Source organism: Conger conger, chromosome 3, assembly GCF_963514075.1.
Source record: "Conger conger chromosome 3, fConCon1.1, whole genome shotgun sequence".
Classification (NCBI taxonomy): Eukaryota; Metazoa; Chordata; class Actinopteri; order Anguilliformes; family Congridae; genus Conger; species Conger conger.
Genome location: NC_083762.1, coordinates 66,740,062 through 66,759,016, shown reverse-complemented (window position 1 = coordinate 66,759,016; position 18,955 = coordinate 66,740,062). Strand labels below are relative to the sequence as shown.

Sequence of the window (18,955 nt, the reverse complement as noted above, 5' to 3'; positions counted from 1 at the left end):
ATTTCCTGTGTTTCCGCATTTCATTTCAGCCACTAGCCATACAGTCCACACCTAATTTCCTAGGCCTAAATTGGCTGTTGTCCACAAAACCGCTACTCAGTAGTTATGTTTGTTTTGAAGACTTTGCTGCATCAAGCACATAAAATCTGACAAGAGCATCTTAATGACATTAGTATTGAGTTTGTGTGAGGGAGTTAATGTTTATTGGACCTACAATTTGTTAATGGTACCTATTTTGTGTAAGTTCCATTTCAATAATTTCAGGAAATTATACCAGGTTATTGGACTGAAAAATGAACATGATGCTTTTGAGTATTTGTGTTCCATTCATTTAAATTGTTACCCCAACTCTATTAGTCATATCCACAATTGTAGGCACAATTGGTAATGAGATGATACCCACACATTGCTGCTGACAGTTGGTCCAGACAAACCGGGCAGCTACGGTTATTCATATAAAATTCAAAACATTTTCCCATCCCACGCATTGATAAGTGGGGCAAATTACTCAGAAGGATTTAGTGACACTATAATGTGTGGCTTTTGCTTTTAGTCTGAGGTAGCATGTATTCAGAAGTGCACCCCTTCAATGTGTGATGTATTTACATTTCACAAGCAAGCGGCAAGTGTTGGTTTTCTTTAGGAATTTCAGATTTTCAGTGAAATGAAAGTATGAGACCTGAATGCACTATTATTAGGTGAAGGGAAGCAATTCGATAGGATGCCGCTGTTTTAAACCTGTTACCTGAGCAGCAGCTATTCTGTTAAGCTCTGTTAATAAACCCTCAGGGGCTGAATTTATTAGCCTTCAGTTGTGGAATAAGTTATTATTTTATAATGGGTTAGAAGATTGTTTACTCAATTCTTATTGATTGATTTTATTAATCAGAAAAAAAGTTCAAGCAGAAAACATCATCCAGTACCATTCATTAAAACTTTGGGACGTTTGAAGACCAAGGTAAGCCATTCAAACAAAACTAAAACCATCATGGTACCTTCAGCTAACTCCTAGAACTCACACAAGATAATGAGCCTGCAGGCCTGGGATGTAAAAAAAAATGTTTATTTAGATTTATTTACAAAAATGAAATGATTATTATTTTGGAGGAGGAAATAAAATTCTGCTTATGGCCCCCAAAATCTCAGGGGCGCCTCTGTGCACAGTACATGTGAAGGTCTGGAACAAGGAATGCTGGGAAAATGAAAGCTCCCTGCAGTGTGTGTAAACGGGGTTGTTTACTCTAGCTGGGAGACAGGCACGCATCCCGCCCACGCTTCCTGTTGATACAGCTTCGCTGCTGCTTTTCTGGACTGTCCTCTTTAGCCCCCTAGCATGTCTCCCTCTTGATGGGGATATTTCCAACATTCATTTTCTGATCCAGACTAAAATGCATTAAAATGAACTCTGTAGATCCGGATCAGTTGTTCAGTTTAGCAGTAGATGCTAAAATAACACAACTCTTAACCCCTGTTCATCATGAACGCGTGAAAGTGAAATGAAAGTGTGGGAACATATTTACAGTGTAAAGCTACATGAAGGCACAGACACTGCAAATTGTCCACATTCAGTCCAAGCACCATTTGCTCAAATCAATGAACGATGAAGTAATTATCTACTGTACATGTACCGTATGCACAATCTGTAGTGAAATATTGCACAGAACCACACTGTGCTTGATGAATTATTCCTTGTTATCCAGAAAATGCATTATCGATAATTCACTCACTGACTTCTATGTATTGCATCCCAGATTTAGGAATTTTGCTCATATTTTCAACAGTTCAGTAGTTAGGGTGGGTTTTTTTCAAGTTCACATGCACATTCATTTTTATAATCTTCTTTTAATATTATTACAGATTATTTTATCTGTTAACTGCAAAAATATAACTGTTAAAGTAACAGGTTTGTTGTTTACATTGTAATGATGGGTGGTATGAAAACACATGCATGCACATGAACTTCCTGAATTTAGTGTCTGAGCAACTTCTTCATTTGTGAAAAAGTTCCCTTCTTGATATTCCTTTCCTTAAAAATATCCCAGTTCCTATTCTGGGAATATTTTTTCAATTATAGGTGTTTCCCATGAGTTTCTATAATAAATTATACCTGTACATTGCAGACAATAACTTGGGAAAGTTTGTAAAAATTCCGACTGCGATGTAATGTTTGTAAATTCCCGGTTAAACCGATGTTTGTGGATTTTGAATGACTGTACTTGTCTTTGTGGATGGTGAGATGGTGACTGGCTTGTCTCGCTCATGAGTCATGACCAAGTGTTATGAAAGCATTATCCAAATATTATTCAAAGCTTTTCTCCCACTGATGGTTCTTTATATATATATAGTATGTATATATATATATATATATATATATATATATATATGTATATATATAAAAGCCTATGTGATTTTGATACTGTTCCCCACAAAATGACATAAGCAGCTGATTTTAAAAACTTAAAGCTGATGTCGTTACCGTTAGCAGAATAAGTGAATGTAATGTTTGGTATAAAGTTTGGGCCTGAATATTATTGGAAAAGGGCCCACTAGTGCCTTTTAGATTACATTTGTGGTTGTCAATGTTTTCTAATAAAAATGCAGTGTACGTATATATAGTCAATTATATGTATTATGAGAACTGGATTTTATCTTCTTTGTTTAAAAATGCAATTTGCAGAATTACTAATGAAATGTAATCCTTACACTGTTATATGTGGCATGTCTAGCTTAAGCACTCATTCACAGTGCTGTGATGTAACCCACAGTCCTATGCCAGGCAGTCCCATGGAGCCAAAGCATCGCCCAGGGAGGGAGGGAACCAGTCAGCAGGGCTTCCTCTGCCTCATCCCAAAAAAGAATGATGGAAGAAATGAAGGCCTCTGGCACAATAAATGTGCAAATATACTGTGAAAATATGATGACTGGGTATAAAAAACCCCTGGTAACACCTGGAGAGTAAAGGTCTCATCTTGGACTAATTGGTGCACTGAACCTTTAAAGTTACACTGTGGCTGTCAGTAGTGTGGACATTATACACTAACCACCTAGCCATTACTCACTTCTAGTTCCATTAGCTAGACCTCTAATGCCCACTTACTCTGTGATTCATGAATTCCTGTAAGTCACAGGGCATGACTGTGACTCTTCCCCTGTATGAGGAGGAGACAGATAGATGCTACCGTGTGTGGCTGTGGGTTAAGACAGCAACTATTTCTCCAGCCTCTGGACTCCATGTCCATTGGGAAGGCAATAGCACGAGTCCATCCAGGCCTTTGAGGGGCAATCACTGTACAGTTTACAGCTCCACTGCAGAAAGGAAGTACAAGCTGCCCTTTCAAATGCGTCAGCAGTTCTGGTGCCTGCCAGGGCTAGTGCGAACCCGATAGAGGATGAGACCGACTGCAGGGCCAGCTAACAAGGTAGTCATGACGACAACCGTTGCCAGGATTACCAACAGAATTGCCCATATCTCCAAAACGTGTTTTGGTGGCAGTGTGTCCATCGATGTAGAAATACCTTCCATCTGCAGGTTGGGGGAAAAAAAGAGGAAAAGTCACAATAACAGATAGATAGTAAACAAGCCTGGATGATATGATAGGGCCTTTTGGGAGACATGCCGTTGGTTTCCTGTTTCACGCCCTGCAGCGACTGCAGAATCTTGCCACAACCCCTTCACAGAAACTACACTGATTAGTAATTTCAGTTTCCAAGTGCGTCAGGCTTACGTCAGAGGACGCTTGAGGGGAAGGAGTGCTGCTGTCATGATACTCTTAGAACAAGGAAAACAAACATCAATCCTAGAGGGCCACCGTATCTGCTAATTTTATGTGTATTTCAGCACTTAAATGCTTCAAGTAATGGACTGAAAAATCCACACACCTTATTTCTAAGGGCCAAATTCCCTGCTGATTGAGAGGAAACGCCAAAAACACCCAGACACTGTGGCACTCCGAGATGTCGGTTTGAGATCCCTGTCCTGCATGCAATCCTTTCAGCAATCCTTTCCATTACAATTTACAATTTTCATCGGCGCGTCACAAATGGAGAAGGCTGCAGGGTTGGTGGATTTTATACAATTTATGTTTCAGAAAGCATACATATGCGGAGAAGTAGTAGCCTACTCTTTTGAAATGACATGCAATCATTCTCAAAGGAAGTAGCTACACAAAGTAATTTTAAACGAAGCTCGAATAAAGAAAAACGGAAAACTTGAACTCATTCCATGCATTACAGTAACACAACGTGAAAGATCCACGTGCCCAGAGTGATGCTTTACGTAATCTTAGTGAGCTGAAGATATCTCAGATATGAAGCGCATCTAAATAATTGCATGCTGCTGTAACCTATGCTACAAAATATGTTTGATATCTTTCTTGAAAGTCGGTCAATTAAAATAAACGGGGAGACTGTAAATATAGTTTTGTTTTACTAACTAACTGAATGCTGTCTAACACTTAAAAGAGGCTATTGATGAAGTGAGATATATTTTGCGCATAACTGTGTCGCAAGACTCAATAACTTTGATATGCTGTCATGGTTTAAAAACATCAATAAACAAACATAAAACGTAGAGCAACTAATGGTGATATTTCACATTTAAGGAGCTTACCAAACATAATCAAAATAAACTCACCTCGAGGTTAACGGCTAGTTTATTCAAATTGCAGATTTAGATGCGTTAAATGTTCCTCGGCGGAAATTCCTGTAGGAATATGAAAATAAATTATATTTGCGAGCCTCGCGTCGTCCTTTCAAAAGTTCTGCTGCTTCTTCTTCTCACAGCGGTTACCAAAATGACGGAAGGAGGACAGCGATTGGCTGGTTTGTGAGGCAGATGAGTTTAGCCCTGGAAGTTATGATCAATCTTTATTTTCTTGCAATTCACCAGGCTGTGTCACTGTCAAAGATGCTGAAGACACTGCACCTACATGGTTTCAGGTTTGGAAGATGATTACATTATTTAAACTGGATTCAAATTATGTGACTAGTCACTCATGTAAAACTAATGGTATCATTTTTTATGTTAAAGCACCATGGACATGATTATACGTTGTAGGTAAGTCAGGGAACCAAAAAAATGAGGTATAAATACAGAAAAGTAGCTACTTATGTGTCAGTATCGTCACAGACTCCAAATTGAATTTGTCCTGTGTAAAATAGGTAATTGTTTTGGATTAAAATAATATTCTATGATTTACTGAACTTGTCTGGTGTATTTTAACCCATGCAACCCTCAAGTCTAGTCCCCTTGATCCAGGTCTGATTCAGAGTGGGCTTACTTTTAACTTCCAGGCATGATATAACCAACTGTCCTTCACAAAAAATGTCCCAACACAAAATCGACCAGCACTGGACAGATTAGAGGCATGGAATAAGTAATTGCAGGTCCAGGGTGTTGACTTCACCCACTCACTTGTGAATTGTGGCATTGACCCCATATTAACAGCAACAGCTTTTAAAACAAGTAATACATTACCATTGGCCACCAACTCTGTTGTGTAAAACTTTCGTTTTAAATGGCTAAATGTAAGTACCATTTACTCTTAAATAAATGTGTATTTACAGTTTCATGCGCTTCTTTATTTTTTAAAGAAGTATTCCATTTTAGATTTCAGAATTATGCCACAACCCACTCTGTCATCAACAGAAACAGATACTTTTATCTTCACATAGAACGCTTAGTTCTTTAACCAATTACATGTCAAGGTTTGGCGGGATACACCAATGATAATAAAGGTTGTATCGCGCGATTTGATAAGCGAGGACAAAAACAAAGACCATAGCACTTTCCACACGCTCCTCGCGAGTGACGTGGCGATTTTGGGGGAGGATTCTAAGCAAAGATGGCGTCCCTTCTGCAGCCCGACAGGGTCCTCTACTTGGTTAACGGAGAAAAACGGATTCGTTCTCCGTTGTCTCAGCTTTATTTTTGTCGCTACTGCAGCGAGTTACGGTCTCTAGAATGTGTGTCCCACGAAGTAAGTTGTGTCGAATTCAAACTATAAACCCATTTTGTTATTTCAAATGCTAGGGTGGGGTTTGTCAACATATCACATACTGTTTCCACTCGCTCCGTGGGGGTGTTCGCTAGCTGTTTAGCCAGTAATGGGTTACCTTATTAAATAATCTAAATCAATGCTAAGATTAGATTCAACGCTTCTCTGTCTTGCTGTTGGTTACAGTTAGCCGATTGTTTAATTGTTTCGTTGAATGTATTCTCAAGACATGTAATTGAACCGGCCGCATTGTCAAGCTAATTAGCTCTTTGCCAACCTAACCTAGCAAGCAAAAATGGAAGGTGCGAGTCGCTTAATCATCATCACTATGTAATATAATTCCTTGCATCCCAGCCTGCTTCACTGAATTTGTATGAAAATAAAACATCGTAACAAGCTATACACGATGATGATACATAAACGACGTTAATAGTGATTGTTCTAGCTAAGTTATAACATTGCCTTGCCAGCCAGTTAGCTGCTTAGCTACCACACCCTGGCCGACTGTACAAATTACTCTTTTTATGGACATTTAAATACGACTAGCGTTAACATGCCCTCTGGTTTGTTTAATACGAACTACTGTCATCAATTGTCCTGAGTAAGATAAGGATTCGCTGTAAATATGGCCAGGAGTCATTTACATGCTGCTAACGTTGCATATGGAATTATCTGTTTATTAATGAGTGTTTGCGTTTCCTTTGCTGTCAGGTGGACTCTCACTACTGTCCAAGTTGCTTGGAGAATATGCCTTCGGCTGAAGCGAAGATCAAAAAGAACAGGTGTGAATCTTATTCTTCCATCTAAATAACCTGAGCACCTGAACTCTGGAAATAATGCTGGCTGATTAATTTGTGCAAGAGACAAGTAGTGTCGTTATAATCTGTGTTTAAGGGCAGACGGGCTGCAGCAAGCTTCATTGGAGGGTTTATTGCAGTGGTTATAAAACCACTGATGCATCCTGGTCTGAAAAAAAGGGATTCTTATTAACTTGTCATTTATACGCCAGTCAAAGTGTTGGTGTCTGCATTACAAATGGCACCAATGTACTGATCATATAAAAAGGATGCAAGCGACCTTGTATGGCGGTCTCCACTTTACACTCCACTCTCCCTCAGGTGTGAATAGTGATCTCTCGCTCTCTCTCTCTCTCTCTCTCGCTCTTTTCCTCAGGTGTGCTAACTGCTTTGACTGCCCATGCTGCATGCACACCCTGTCCACTCGTGCCACGAACATCCCGGCACCTCTACCCGATGACCCAGCCAAGACCGCCATGAAGAAGGCGTACTACTTGGCCTGCGGTTTCTGCCGCTGGACCTCGCGGGACGTGGGTATGGCTGATAAGTCTGTCGGTGCGTATGCTAACTGCAGGACTTTGCATCCTATTCGCTCACTCACTCACTCTCTCAGACAGACAGACAGACACACTCTCTCTCACTCTCTGTATTCCTTGAATGATATTCATTGCAGCTTCCAAGTAAGGGTTTTTAGAACACGATTATATTTTAAACTTCCCCTGAGTGTTTAACTGCTGCTGCTAATTTAACTGAATCCCTCTCTCTCTCTCTCTCTCTCTCTCTCTGTAGCCAGTGGTGGATGGCAGGAGCCGGAGAGTCCTCACACACAGCGTGTGGGTATAGCTGCATCAATGCAGTCCTATGCAGAGTGCTTTTACTGTGCAGTGGAGCTTAGTGTACAGTGCTTTTACTGTGCAGTGGAGCTGAGTGTACAGTGCTTTTACTGTGCAGTGGAGCTTAGTGTACAGTGCTTTTACTGTGTAGTGGAGCTTAGTGTACAGTGCTTTTACTGTGCAGTGGAGCTGAGTGTACAGTGCTTTTACTGTGCAGTGGAGCTTAGTGTACAGTGCTTTTACTGTGTAGTGGAGCTTAGTGTACAGTGCTTTTACTGTGCAGTAGAGCTTAGTGTACAGTGCTTTTACTGTGCAGTAGAGCTTAGTGTACAGTGCTTTTACTGTGTAGTGGAGCTTAGTGTACAGTGCTTTTACTGTGTAGTGGAGCTGAGTGTACAGTGCTTTTACTGTGCAGTAGAACTTAGTGTACAGTGCTTTTACTGTGCAGTGGAGCTTAGTGTACAGTGCTTTTACTGTGCAGTGGAGCTGAGTGTACAGTGCTTTTACTGTGCAGTGGAGCTTAGTGTACAGTGCTTTTACTGTGCAGTGGAGCTTAGTGTACAGTGCTTTTACTGTGTAGTGGAGCTTAGTGTACAGTGCTTTTACTGTGCAGTGGAGCTTAGTGTACAGTGCTTTTACTGTGCAGTGGAGCTTAGTGTACAGTGCTTTTACTGTGTAGTGGAGCTTAGTGTACAGTGCTTTTACTGTGCAGTAGAGCTTAGTGTACAGTGCTTTTACTGTGTAGTGGAGCTTAGTGTACAGTGCTTTTACTGTGCAGTGGAGCTTAGTGTACAGTGCTTTTACTGTGTAGTGGAGCTTAGTGTACAGTGCTTTTACTGTGTAGTGGAGCTTAGTGTACAGTGCTTTTACTGTGTAGTGGAGCTTAGTGTACAGTGCTTTTACTGTGCAGTGGAGCTGAGTGTACAGTGCTTTTAATGTGCAGTGGAGCTTAGTGTACAGTTTAGCTTAATTTACAGTAGTTGTAGTTGATTGTTCTGTAGTTTTAATATGCAGTAGATTTTAATTTACAATACATTTTATTGTGCAGAAGATATTAATTTAAAGATATTTTATTATGTAGATGAAGATTTTATCATTGAGTAGATTTTACAGAGCAGTAGTTTTATGTGTAGGGATTTTTAATGTTCAATTGGTATATGCATTAATTTTATGTGTTTACATTTTGGATATTGTTGTACAGTCCCATGACTGTTTTATGCTTTCAGTTCCTGATATTTGTAAAATTGAAGAAAGGGAATTTATTTATTTTGCGCTCTCTGCTTGCCGTGCAGAAGGACTTGTACCTTACGGCTTTAATTAAATGTGTTTTGGTCCAAAATGAAAAAAATTGAGGTAGACTCACAAGGCTGACATTGTTTTAATGAGCTCATTTACTCATATATTGGACAGCTTGTCTTTTTACATTGTATGATTATAGTATTATATATGTGGTTTTAATGTTCTGTTTATCTGCTGCTGCCTTGGCCAGGTGCCTTAGAAAAGAGATTCTAAATCTCATTGAGACTTCCTGGTTAAATAAAGGTTAATAATGATATTTTTTCTGTGAAGATTATTGCATATTGGCTGACAGTCTGTACTTAAGGCATGCAGTATATTACCTTATATTTTTCGAGGGCTGCTGTATTCCAAAGTACACCTCAATAAAAACTAGGCAATATTTATGAAATATTAAAAACAAAGCTTTGCGGTTTGGAGCTTTGAATGCAGGTGGTGCTGTGATAAGCTCCCTCAGTGATGGCAGTGGCGTGTTCTTCACAGATAAGCAAGCTCATCGAGTTCTACCAGCAGCTGGCCCAGAGGGAGAAACTGGACCGGGACCGCAAGAAGCTGGTCCGCCGGCGCATGTACGCGCCCCTGGCCTACACGGTACTCAGCCCCCTCACTGACCGTAACACAACCACCTTTGACCGCACAGATGCATGGTACTTGCAGCCTTCCCTCGGTCACACACCGACCGTTTTAAACCCTTTGACCGTGCAATACATTTTCAACTGCCCCTTGTGGGCAGTTATATTCAGTCATATTCAGTTGCAGGAAATCGTGATTCAGGTAACGTTATATTCTAGTTTCCGCCAGCGGAGCCCCACCTGCATAATATCGTGGTTAAGTTCCAACAAGGAACCGACCCGTGGCTTGCTACCAATGTGCATCCTCTGGTGTCGGGCAGGCATATCACATTCAGAGTGTGAACCTTGTCAGTCTCATGGTACCATAAATTTATGCGCTTGAGAAGTGAGGCTGCAGTCTACGCCTTATGTATTCTACACAACTTTCAGAATCCTAACAAAGGGGAGCATCTCTTATTTAATGACCACCTCATATAAAAAGTCTCTGATATTTCCGTCCGAGGAATGCTGACATTGCATGCATAGTTACAGGCTATGGTCGCAGGGGGGTCTAAAGACTAGAGATTAAATCAGCTTGATGTTCTTGCAAGAGTCACACACTAGCTAAATTCTGCATCGGCTACAACAAAGGCTGGTGATTTTATTTTATTTCTTTCTTCTGAGCTTGTAAAACTGCAAAAAACATGGCCAAAAAGTCCTGTCGTGTACCCCAGGCATAAGTGACACTGCGTCATGTGTGGTGGATGTTTGGATGGGCTGTTCTCTCCCTCTGCTTTTTTTTTTTAACTCCTGTAATCACAGGGTTTCCCAAGTCACATGTCACAAGTCCTCCAGTGCTGTTAAACTCTCCAGCACAAAGAGCCCTTAGATACAGGAGAAGAAGAAGGGGGTTATTATTTCTGAAAGTTCAGGGGAAAGTTATCATTGGGGAGTCTGGTGATGTGGCTGACCAGATAGGATTTGTTGTGTGAAGTGGCGGCTTCCACAGTTGAAAGCACTCTTGAATACCTATGCTTTTACTCTTAAATCTGCAGCTTACGTGTCCAGAGCCCTCTTTATTACGGTCCCCTCTGGTAGTTACTGTTTACTGTTGCCTAGCTTCGCTCCTCATCCTGTGATTTGTACCATTACTCTCCTTTTACTACCCCTATGCAATGTTTGCCTGTCTTAGACTGTGTGACTTCTGTTGCCATGATTCAGTATCATTTATCCTTTGCAAGTTGAATGGCACTTTTCCAATTTTATTATTATTATTATTATTATAGGCACAATGTTACTTCAAATCAAGGCAGTTCTGGCTGCAAAAGCTGTTGCTGGTTCTTTTGTATCTTGGCTGCGTTTTACTGAACCACCCCAAAATCTCAAGATATTTGAAAGAAAGCAATTCTGTGAGAGTTTGATGTGAAGAGGTTGTTTCTGGGGCAGGATCCCTGCTGTGCTGTGCGTAACAGCGCGTGACTGTGGGAAAGCGATTAGCGATGACCTGGAGAAGCTCACAGGGGTAAACATGCCTTACTGAAGGATGAGGCTCAGTCTGTGCCTTTTGCTTTCTCTGTTTAAGGAGAAGTTTGGCCTGGGCAGCAGAACTCCGAGGCAGAGATCTGGAGTTTCCATCGCCAGCCTGGCTGGCCTTTCGTAAGTAACTGCTCGGAACACGCGCACCCACTGGCCTGGCTTCAAAAAGCAGCCCAGTAGGGTCATTAAGCAAACTGTTCTGGGATCAGTTTTGCCTTTACTCTCATAATGGGTTTTGCGATTGACGGCGAGGTTGAAGGGTGTGGCGCTGTGATGGGACGTCATGGCTAACGCTGTGGTCGTGTTCACCCTGGCAGTATGAAGGAGGGTGAGGAGCAGAGGGAGGTGAAACTGGAGCCTGCGCAGGCCCTGGAGGAGGTGGAGCCGCTGCCTGAAGACTGCTACACGCGACCCGTCAACCTGCCCGAGGGTACGGCCTCCGAACCGGCCTCCGAACCAACCCCCCACCCCGGCTCACCTGCGCCTCTCACACTGCTGTAGGGGTTATGTCCCTGTGGCTGGAGGGTTACACCTGCTAACCATAAAACCTGGAGCTCATCATTCATCACACACTCGCTACTTGCATTTAACGGAGGGCTACACCGCTTCGAACCACAGAACAGGCTACCCACACACTAGGCATGTAACTAGTGTACTCCACAAATCCTGACTGATCGACTGATTGACTAATTTGTGTTCGAGGCTATTATTCATCACTAATGAGATTTTGTGGACTGTTTGCATGTTGATTGAGTATTTCTCCATTGATGGATGGATGAACTTGTCCTGCAGTGACCACCCTCAGGCAGAGACTGCTGTTGCCGGACCTCCAGCCCCCCGGAGTCTTACAGCTGCACCCCAAACACAAACAGCTGCTGATAAAGAGATCACTGCGATGCCGGGTATGTTGTTCTCTCCTCCACACAGCCAGGGGGCGCCGCTGGTGTACATGTCTGTCTGTCTTGCATCACTTCCTCCATAAGCTTTAGTCATTGGTTATTCTGTTCCCTGTTTTTTCCAGAAATGTGAGCACAATTTGAGCAAGCCGGAGTTCAACCCCACCTCGATAAAATTTAAGATCCAGCTAGTGGCTGTGTGAGTATTAATGTGGTTTTGGTCCAGTAGCAGGCACTGTATTAGTGTGCAACTAGTGTCCTGTTCCCTTTTCACTGGTTTCTCATAAGCAGCTCCTCCTTCTTCAGTGTGATTGATGTGACCTTTCTCTTCTGCAGAAACTATGTTCCAGAAGTGAGAATCATGTCCATTCCCAACCTGCGCTTCAATAAGGCAAGTTCGCCTCGTTCTGTGAAATGTTTGAGAGAAGGCCACTCATGCTATCTAATCCAGGGTGGTGTGCCACAGTGTCTAATGGACAGTGAAATAAGCTGTCTTTGGGTATCAAGGGTTTGGGGTGGTTCAGTTATTCTGTGCTGTGAAATGAAGGACCATCATATAGGTCATAAGGTCATACAGTATATCTCAGATGTCAGTTGTCAGTATGTTATGTCTCCACTGCTTGCCTGCTGATGTAAATGCTTTAAAGTAGTGGTCACATGATTGGTGATGTCACATGACTACTACTGTGCACAGGAGAGCCAGGTGCTGCTGACCCTGACCAATCCTGTGGAGAGCATTACCCATGTGACCCTGCAGAGCTGTGAGCCCAATGACCCTGACCATGCCAATAGCACAGCTGAGGTACTAAAATGCACACACACACACACACACACAAAACATGCATGTTTCATCACCTCCTTTTTCTATGTGTATCCTTTCTATTTTCTATCCTGTACACACCGCTAATTCCTGCGGCACGGTTGTTCAGTGTGCGGATAATGTTGTCCTGCCGTTGCAGTGATGTTGTGTGAATGTTGTGCTGCAGGTGGTGCTGCCCTCTAAAGAGCTGGTGCTGGCAGGGAAGGATGCAGCCGCTGAGTATGACGAGCTGGCCGAGCCGCACGACTTCCAGGACGACCCGGAGTAAGAGTCTCACACTGCTCATTACAGGCTATGTTACGCTACACACGGCGAGCTACGCTACTCACGGCGAGCTACGCTACTCACGGCGAGCTACGCTACTCACGGCGAGCTACGCTACTCACGGCGAGCTACGCTACACACAACGGGCTACGCTACACACGGTCAGCTACGCTGCGCTACACACGGCCAGCTACGCTGCGCTACACCCAACGGGCTATGCTGCGCTACACTCAACGGGCTACGCTGCGCTACACTCAACGGGCTACGCTGCGCTACACGCAACGAGCTACGCTACGCTACACACGGCGGGCTACGCTGCGCTACACACGGCGGGCTACGCTGCGCTACACACGACGGGCTACGCTACGCTACACACGACGGGCTACGCTACGCTACACGCGGCGGGCTACGCTGCGCTACACGCGACGGGCTACGCTGCGCTACTCACGACGGGCTACGCTGCGCTACACACGACGGGCTACGCTACGCTACACGCGGCGGGCTACGCTGCGCTACACGCGACGGGCTACGCTGCGCTTCACACGGCGGGCTACGCTGCGCTACACACGACGGGCTACGCTGCGCTACACGCGACGGGCTACGCTGCGCTTCACACGGCGGGCTACGCTGCGCTACACACGACGGGCTACGCTGCGCTACACTCAACGGGCTACGCTGCGCTACACTCAACGGGCTACGCTGCGCTACACTCAACGGGCTACGCTACGCTACACACGGCGAGCTATGCTACACAACGGGTTATGCTAAACTACACCAGTGCTACTCAACTCCAGTTCAATGTCTCAATGTCTGCAGGCATTTGCTCTGACCGTGCATGACACCGCCTGATTTCACACATTATTTTTCCTGCTTGGCTCAGATAAGCTAATTCGTGAAATCAGGTCGTGTAGCGCAACGGTTGAAGCAAATGCCTGCAGACACTGCAGCCCACAGGACGTGGAGTTGAGTAGCGCATACAAGCATACAAGCACAAACAAAACGCCTTCCTCCACCGTGAAGCAGTCAGCATGCCTCTCTACATGCAACAGACCATGTACCTCACACAACACGCAACAAAGCTGTAGGGCGGCCTGTAGTGTAGTGGTTAAGGTAAAGGACTGGGACACGCATGGTCGGTGGTTCTAATCCCACAATAAGGTGTAGCCACAATAAGATCCGCACAGCCATTGGGCCCTTGAGCAAGGCCCTTAACCCTGCATTGCTCCAGGGGATTGTCTCCTGTTTAGTCTCATCAACTGTACGCTCTGGATAAGAGCGTCTGCCAAATGCCAATAATGTAATGTAAAAAGCTTGCTTCATGGTTCTTAAGTCAATGAAATGCCCCTCTCCCTCTCTCCAGTGTGGTGGCCTTCAGGAAGTCCAACAAGCTGGGCTTCTTCATCAGGGTGACCCCGCGGGTTGAGCAGGGCGACGTCATCGTGTGCTTCAAGATCCGCCACGATTTCCGTAACCTGGCCACCCCCCTGCGGCCCGGCCAGGATACTGGGGCTCCCTGTGAGCCAGTCTGGCTGAGCCACCACGTGGAGCTGAACCTGGGACGCCTGGCTGCCTGAACAGCACCCTCTACTGGGCGGCGGAGTCCGCTACCCTCCACCTACTGGATGACTACACACATTACACCCATACAGACTGCTTCATACTTTTCAGGCACTTTCCCCAGAAATGTCCCCGCTAACAGAAAACGCGCTCACTATGTTGCTGTTATGTTGTGGCAATGTTATAACGGTGACAGAACATTCCAGTAACCGTGAGAACATTTTCTGTTAGCTGGGATGCTTACGAAACTGAGGCACCACATTCATTTGAAGGGGCAGGTATTTACTTGATATTTGGTATGTATGTTATAAGCACACACCGTTAACCCATGTCTAATTTTAGACAATAGGATTTTCTGCTCTGTGTTTTACAGTCGACATTGCATTTACTACTTTGTGTAACGACCATTGGGAAAACGCCCGGTGGAGCTGGTTAGTCCGTCAGAGTGTGACCCATAATGAAATGCATGCAGATACGTACGGTTGAATCGCGTTTCAACCGTGGTTTCACTTGCAGCAGTTTCACATTCAATTTAATGTTTTCAATGAAATTATTTTTGTTCTTTTAAAGTGTCTACTGTTCTTCGAACTGTAATGCATTACCACCTAGATAGCCACCGATAACTCAATGTCCACATATTTGTCAGCACTAATATTTATGGAAGTAACAAAGCTTTAAGAGCACTGTTGGTGGTCAGTTTCAAGATGTTAAACCGCTTCTTTAATGTGCGTCTAAATGGCACTGATACAGCACCATCTCTCAGGCCTCACTTAAAGGCCAACAATAAAGGGTGTGTTTCAGAACCACATATTAAGCTTCGTCCTGGACTAAACTTGAGTTCTGTATGGAGAAACTCATTCAAAATGGAGTTTAGTCTAGAGCTAAACCAGGAGTGCACAACTCCTGTCCTGGATGACTAGTCTGTGAGCTGGTTTTTGTTCCAACCAATTATCTTTATTTATTTTTCTGACCGCTCTAGAAATTATGCTGGTCTGCAGCTGTAGCTGGCGCATATACAAATGTGTGATCAAGACCATATTTAGCTAATTAAATAAGAGCAGAATTTGGCACAAAATCCTGAAACGGATCGGCCCTTGCTGTGCACCCCTGGTCTAGACTTAATCTGTGTTTGGAAACTGGCCCGGGTTCCAGGCTGCATTTGGTACCCTGGACTGATTTTCTGGGTTGGATCAGTTGGGCATCTTCCAGTTGTCCTAATAGACACAGGCACTCTTCCGTGTGGTGCCGGTTATTCCCGCTTGGGGGAAACTGTCAGATTTAGCTGTATTTGAGAGCAGCGTGGATCTCACTCTTGGTTGCACACATCTTAGAGTGGTCTGCATTTCCCCTGCACACTTATTAGACTGCTACAAGCTTCTCTCCTCTAACACTGTTGTTTTGGCATGTTGTTCAGTGAAGATGTCTGGTATCCATTTTAGCAGTCGCAGCTGCACCATTAAATGGAGCATAATGCTTTTAAAAATAAATATGACAAAAGATCTTCTGTTCATACGGTCTACTCGCGCTCAGTGGTAGATTTTAAAATGCACTTGTCCATTGAATATGCTACCTGTCTGACTGTGTTTGATGTAATAAGTGACTCTTCCTGCTGTAACCATGGAAACAATGTGCTTTCACTCTTGTAGTTCTACATAATCTGAATATTAATAAAGATTGACGGAAACATCTGGCTCCTTTTTTTTTTGACACCTGAAAGCAGAAGACTTTTACTGTAGACTTTGATCTGGTGACGTGTTGGCTAAGTTTTTTTTATTTTTTTTATTTTTTTATTTTTTAGAATTTGGGAGACCACTGTAGCATATTAAGCAAGCTATGTAACCATAATTATTTCTGTATATAGCTGTATGAATGGTTATTTTGCAAAAGCCTGGGCTGTGTAATTTGCGCTTGATGAGACAGGGTTGAGCAAATGAAGGCATCTTCCTAGGGATCTCACTTTTCTACAATGGTCGATCATTGCCACTGGGGGGTGCTGTTGTACTGTTTGAGTGTTGCATTCACCCGGAGCTCCAAGCTGTGAAGTACATTTAAATAATACCTGAAAAACATGCGAAATGCCCTTTAAAATTATGTCCTCACAACTATATTACGAACTTTGTTCTTTCCTTGTTTGTCCTTTTTTTTGTGTGGGAGGTCTATTGGTGTACTGCACTTTGAAGGTGACCTTATCTTGCGGGGAGTAGCGTTAGTAGCTGTCCTAATTAAGTGTCACCAAGTTTTTTGTCCATTACTGCCTACTAAATGCAATATTAAAAATGATAATTTAGGCACCACTTAAACACTAAAGTTTGAAATCGAAACCATTGTCCATGCATGTTTTAGCAGTAGAAATTTTGGCGATGGGTTCTTCTCGGATATACATGTTAATTTATTTTGGGGTCTTGGATAATTTGTAGTTCATTCTAATAGCCGTGTTCCAGAGCCGTCTTCGATAAACATTTGCTGTGTATGTTCTATAAAAACTAGCCTTTGAAAGCTTGTTTTTAAAATGCTGTTGCCTTGCAGTTCGGGCAGCCTGTAGCCTAGTGGCTAAGGTACATGACTGGAACCCAGAAGGTTGATGGTTTAAGCCCTGTAGCCATGATAAGAACAGCACAGCTGTTGGGCCCTTGAGCAAGGCCCATCACTCCAGGTGGGATTGTCCCGTGCTTAGTCTAATCAATGAATCAAGTCGCTTTGCATAAAAGCATCTGCTATATGGCAATAATGTAATATTTTTGATAATGATAGCTTGTTAGAGTCATAAGCTGACTTACAGGTTTTCAAGCAGGCATTTTAATTTTTAATGGTCTCTTTTAATCTACTCTGTCATGAGCTTTACAACAAAGATGTTATACAATGTCTGCTTCCCTTTGGTTGCTAGGTAACAGTGCTTGCTCAGAGTTCTCCGAAGGCTGAGAATAATGGTAGTGAATGCTTCTCATCCAAGTCTTTTTCTTGCCGTAGGATGTGTCAATACTACAATTATAAAAAGGCCCTCATGCTAACAGCAGTACTAGTCAATCGTATTCTATCATGTCCTGTTTAAACTGTGCAAACATAAGGATATACACACCCTTGTTGAATGGGAAGATGGTGCACTGCTAGAACAGTTGAATAACTGTTCTGTAAAGTGGCTGAATGGTGCTGGAATGCTATGAATTGCAGTAGTTCGTCCTGGCTGCAGGGGGCAGTATGTCACCTTGTGAGTAGATCCCTGCGCAGGCCCACTTGAAGATTTTGCACTTCTGAATTTTGCACTTCGGACACAATTTTAATTAATTCAAAATCACCGCCGTTTGTTTATTTTTCAAGCCATGTTCTTTGAAGGCAGAGTAATTATGGCTTGCTTTAGCCAGGAGTGTGAAATGCTTCATTAAAGCAAAAAGTCCTGGAGGGTGACAATGTATGTAGTTTCTGTGGCTTAGTTGAAATTTTCAGCCAGTCTCGGCCCTGAAACCAAATGACTTGAATGACACATGACGGAGTAGCACACTGAAAACGAGCCCTTTAGGACCGTCTGACACCCAAGGCTGAGACGCTCAAAGGCCAGTGGGGGGTACATGTGAACATGGTAGCGGAATGTTCCAGAAAGAGCCTTGGGGAAGCAGGCCTGGGTGAGTGTTCACCTGAGGACAGGGCTGCAGAGTGACTGGGCTTCAGCTCAGCCATGTAACCTAATGAAAGGGCTCTATTGTGCATTCCCCCTTCTGTAATTCCACCTGATCTGTGATCAGTGAGGCGGTGGGGGTGGAGGGGCATTCTTAGCCGAGGACAGATTTCACTGAAAATATGTAATAAAGCATCAGCCATGGCACTTTTAATTTGTTGTGAAGAATGCCTTTGCAGATCTCCAAAACTGACATCATCCTAACCATTCACAGCCCCTTCCCTAAAAAACCCATTCAAATATGTAAATAATCTCATGAAGCAACTATTTTCATGAAAATAAGATAATCTGTTTTCAAAAAAGGGAACAACGGTTTGGTGATTTTCAGGTAATCGACCAGCAAGTGCAAACGGGGTAGCCGATGTTTTTGTTGGATCTAGCCGGACATAATGTACCACCCTGTCGCGGATGCCTGTGAGTCAGAGAGCTGCTCACGCTCCAAGCTATTACTCAAAGCTGTTTATACGTCTCTGAAGAAGGCCTGTCCTCATTAGCCACCTTTTAACGGACGGTCGCTGTAAAGGCTAATTACACCTCCGAAAACAACCGCTCCTCTCTTTTTTTTAAATCAAATGCTATTTTCCCAAAACGGTGTTGCCGGGGAAATCGGAGAATGAAGCAGGCTTCTCAAAAAGAAGGTCTTACGTTTGTGTGAAACGTGTGAATCCATGTGTGCAAGAGTTATCGCAGCAACTGAATAATCTGGAACCTGGAGTGGAACAACGATATAACGATAGAT

General features: G+C 43.4%; 1 protein-coding gene and 1 long non-coding RNA gene across 3 annotated transcripts; one reads left to right on the top strand and one right to left on the bottom strand.

The window, feature by feature from the left end:
* Positions 1-1,042: 1,042 nt before the first annotated feature.
* On the bottom strand, positions 1,043-4,792 carry LOC133124196 (uncharacterized). Its single transcript, XR_009708291.1, has 2 exons — positions 4,634-4,792; positions 1,043-3,523 (listed from the first exon to the last, which is right to left on the bottom strand). It is a non-coding gene; the product is annotated as an uncharacterized LOC133124196 (long non-coding RNA).
* A 90-nt stretch (positions 4,793-4,882) lies between these two features.
* Positions 4,883-16,230, top strand: dctn4 (dynactin 4). 2 transcript variants are annotated; one of them, XM_061235170.1, is made up of 13 exons: positions 4,883-4,938; positions 6,708-6,778; positions 7,170-7,348; positions 7,583-7,626; positions 9,406-9,513; positions 11,056-11,129; positions 11,327-11,439; positions 11,802-11,911; positions 12,031-12,104; positions 12,242-12,296; positions 12,600-12,707; positions 12,892-12,989; positions 14,350-16,230. In XM_061235170.1, exons 2-13 carry the CDS (start codon positions 6,744-6,746, stop codon positions 14,561-14,563), a joined length of 1,212 nt encoding a protein of 403 aa, XP_061091154.1. In that variant the 5' UTR covers positions 4,883-4,938; positions 6,708-6,743; the 3' UTR covers positions 14,564-16,230. The 2 variants fall into 2 exon arrangements, with proteins under 2 accessions (XP_061091154.1, XP_061091153.1); XM_061235169.1 differs by lacking the exon at positions 4,883-4,938 and adding an exon at positions 5,785-5,978.
* The last annotated feature ends 2,725 nt before the right edge of the window (positions 16,231-18,955 follow it).

Excerpts from the sequence above, each read along its gene's own strand:
- dctn4 (XM_061235169.1), top strand. The coding sequence starts at position 5,844 with ATGGCGTCCCTTCTGCAGCCCGACAGGGTCCTCTACTTGGTTAACGGA. Across the intron at positions 7,349-7,582 it reads TATGGCTGATAAGTCTGTCG|CCAGTGGTGGATGGCAGGAG; the intron begins GTGCGTATGCTA and ends CTCTCTCTGTAG. Across the intron at positions 12,990-14,349 it reads GACTTCCAGGACGACCCGGA|TGTGGTGGCCTTCAGGAAGT; the intron begins GTAAGAGTCTCA and ends CCCTCTCTCCAG.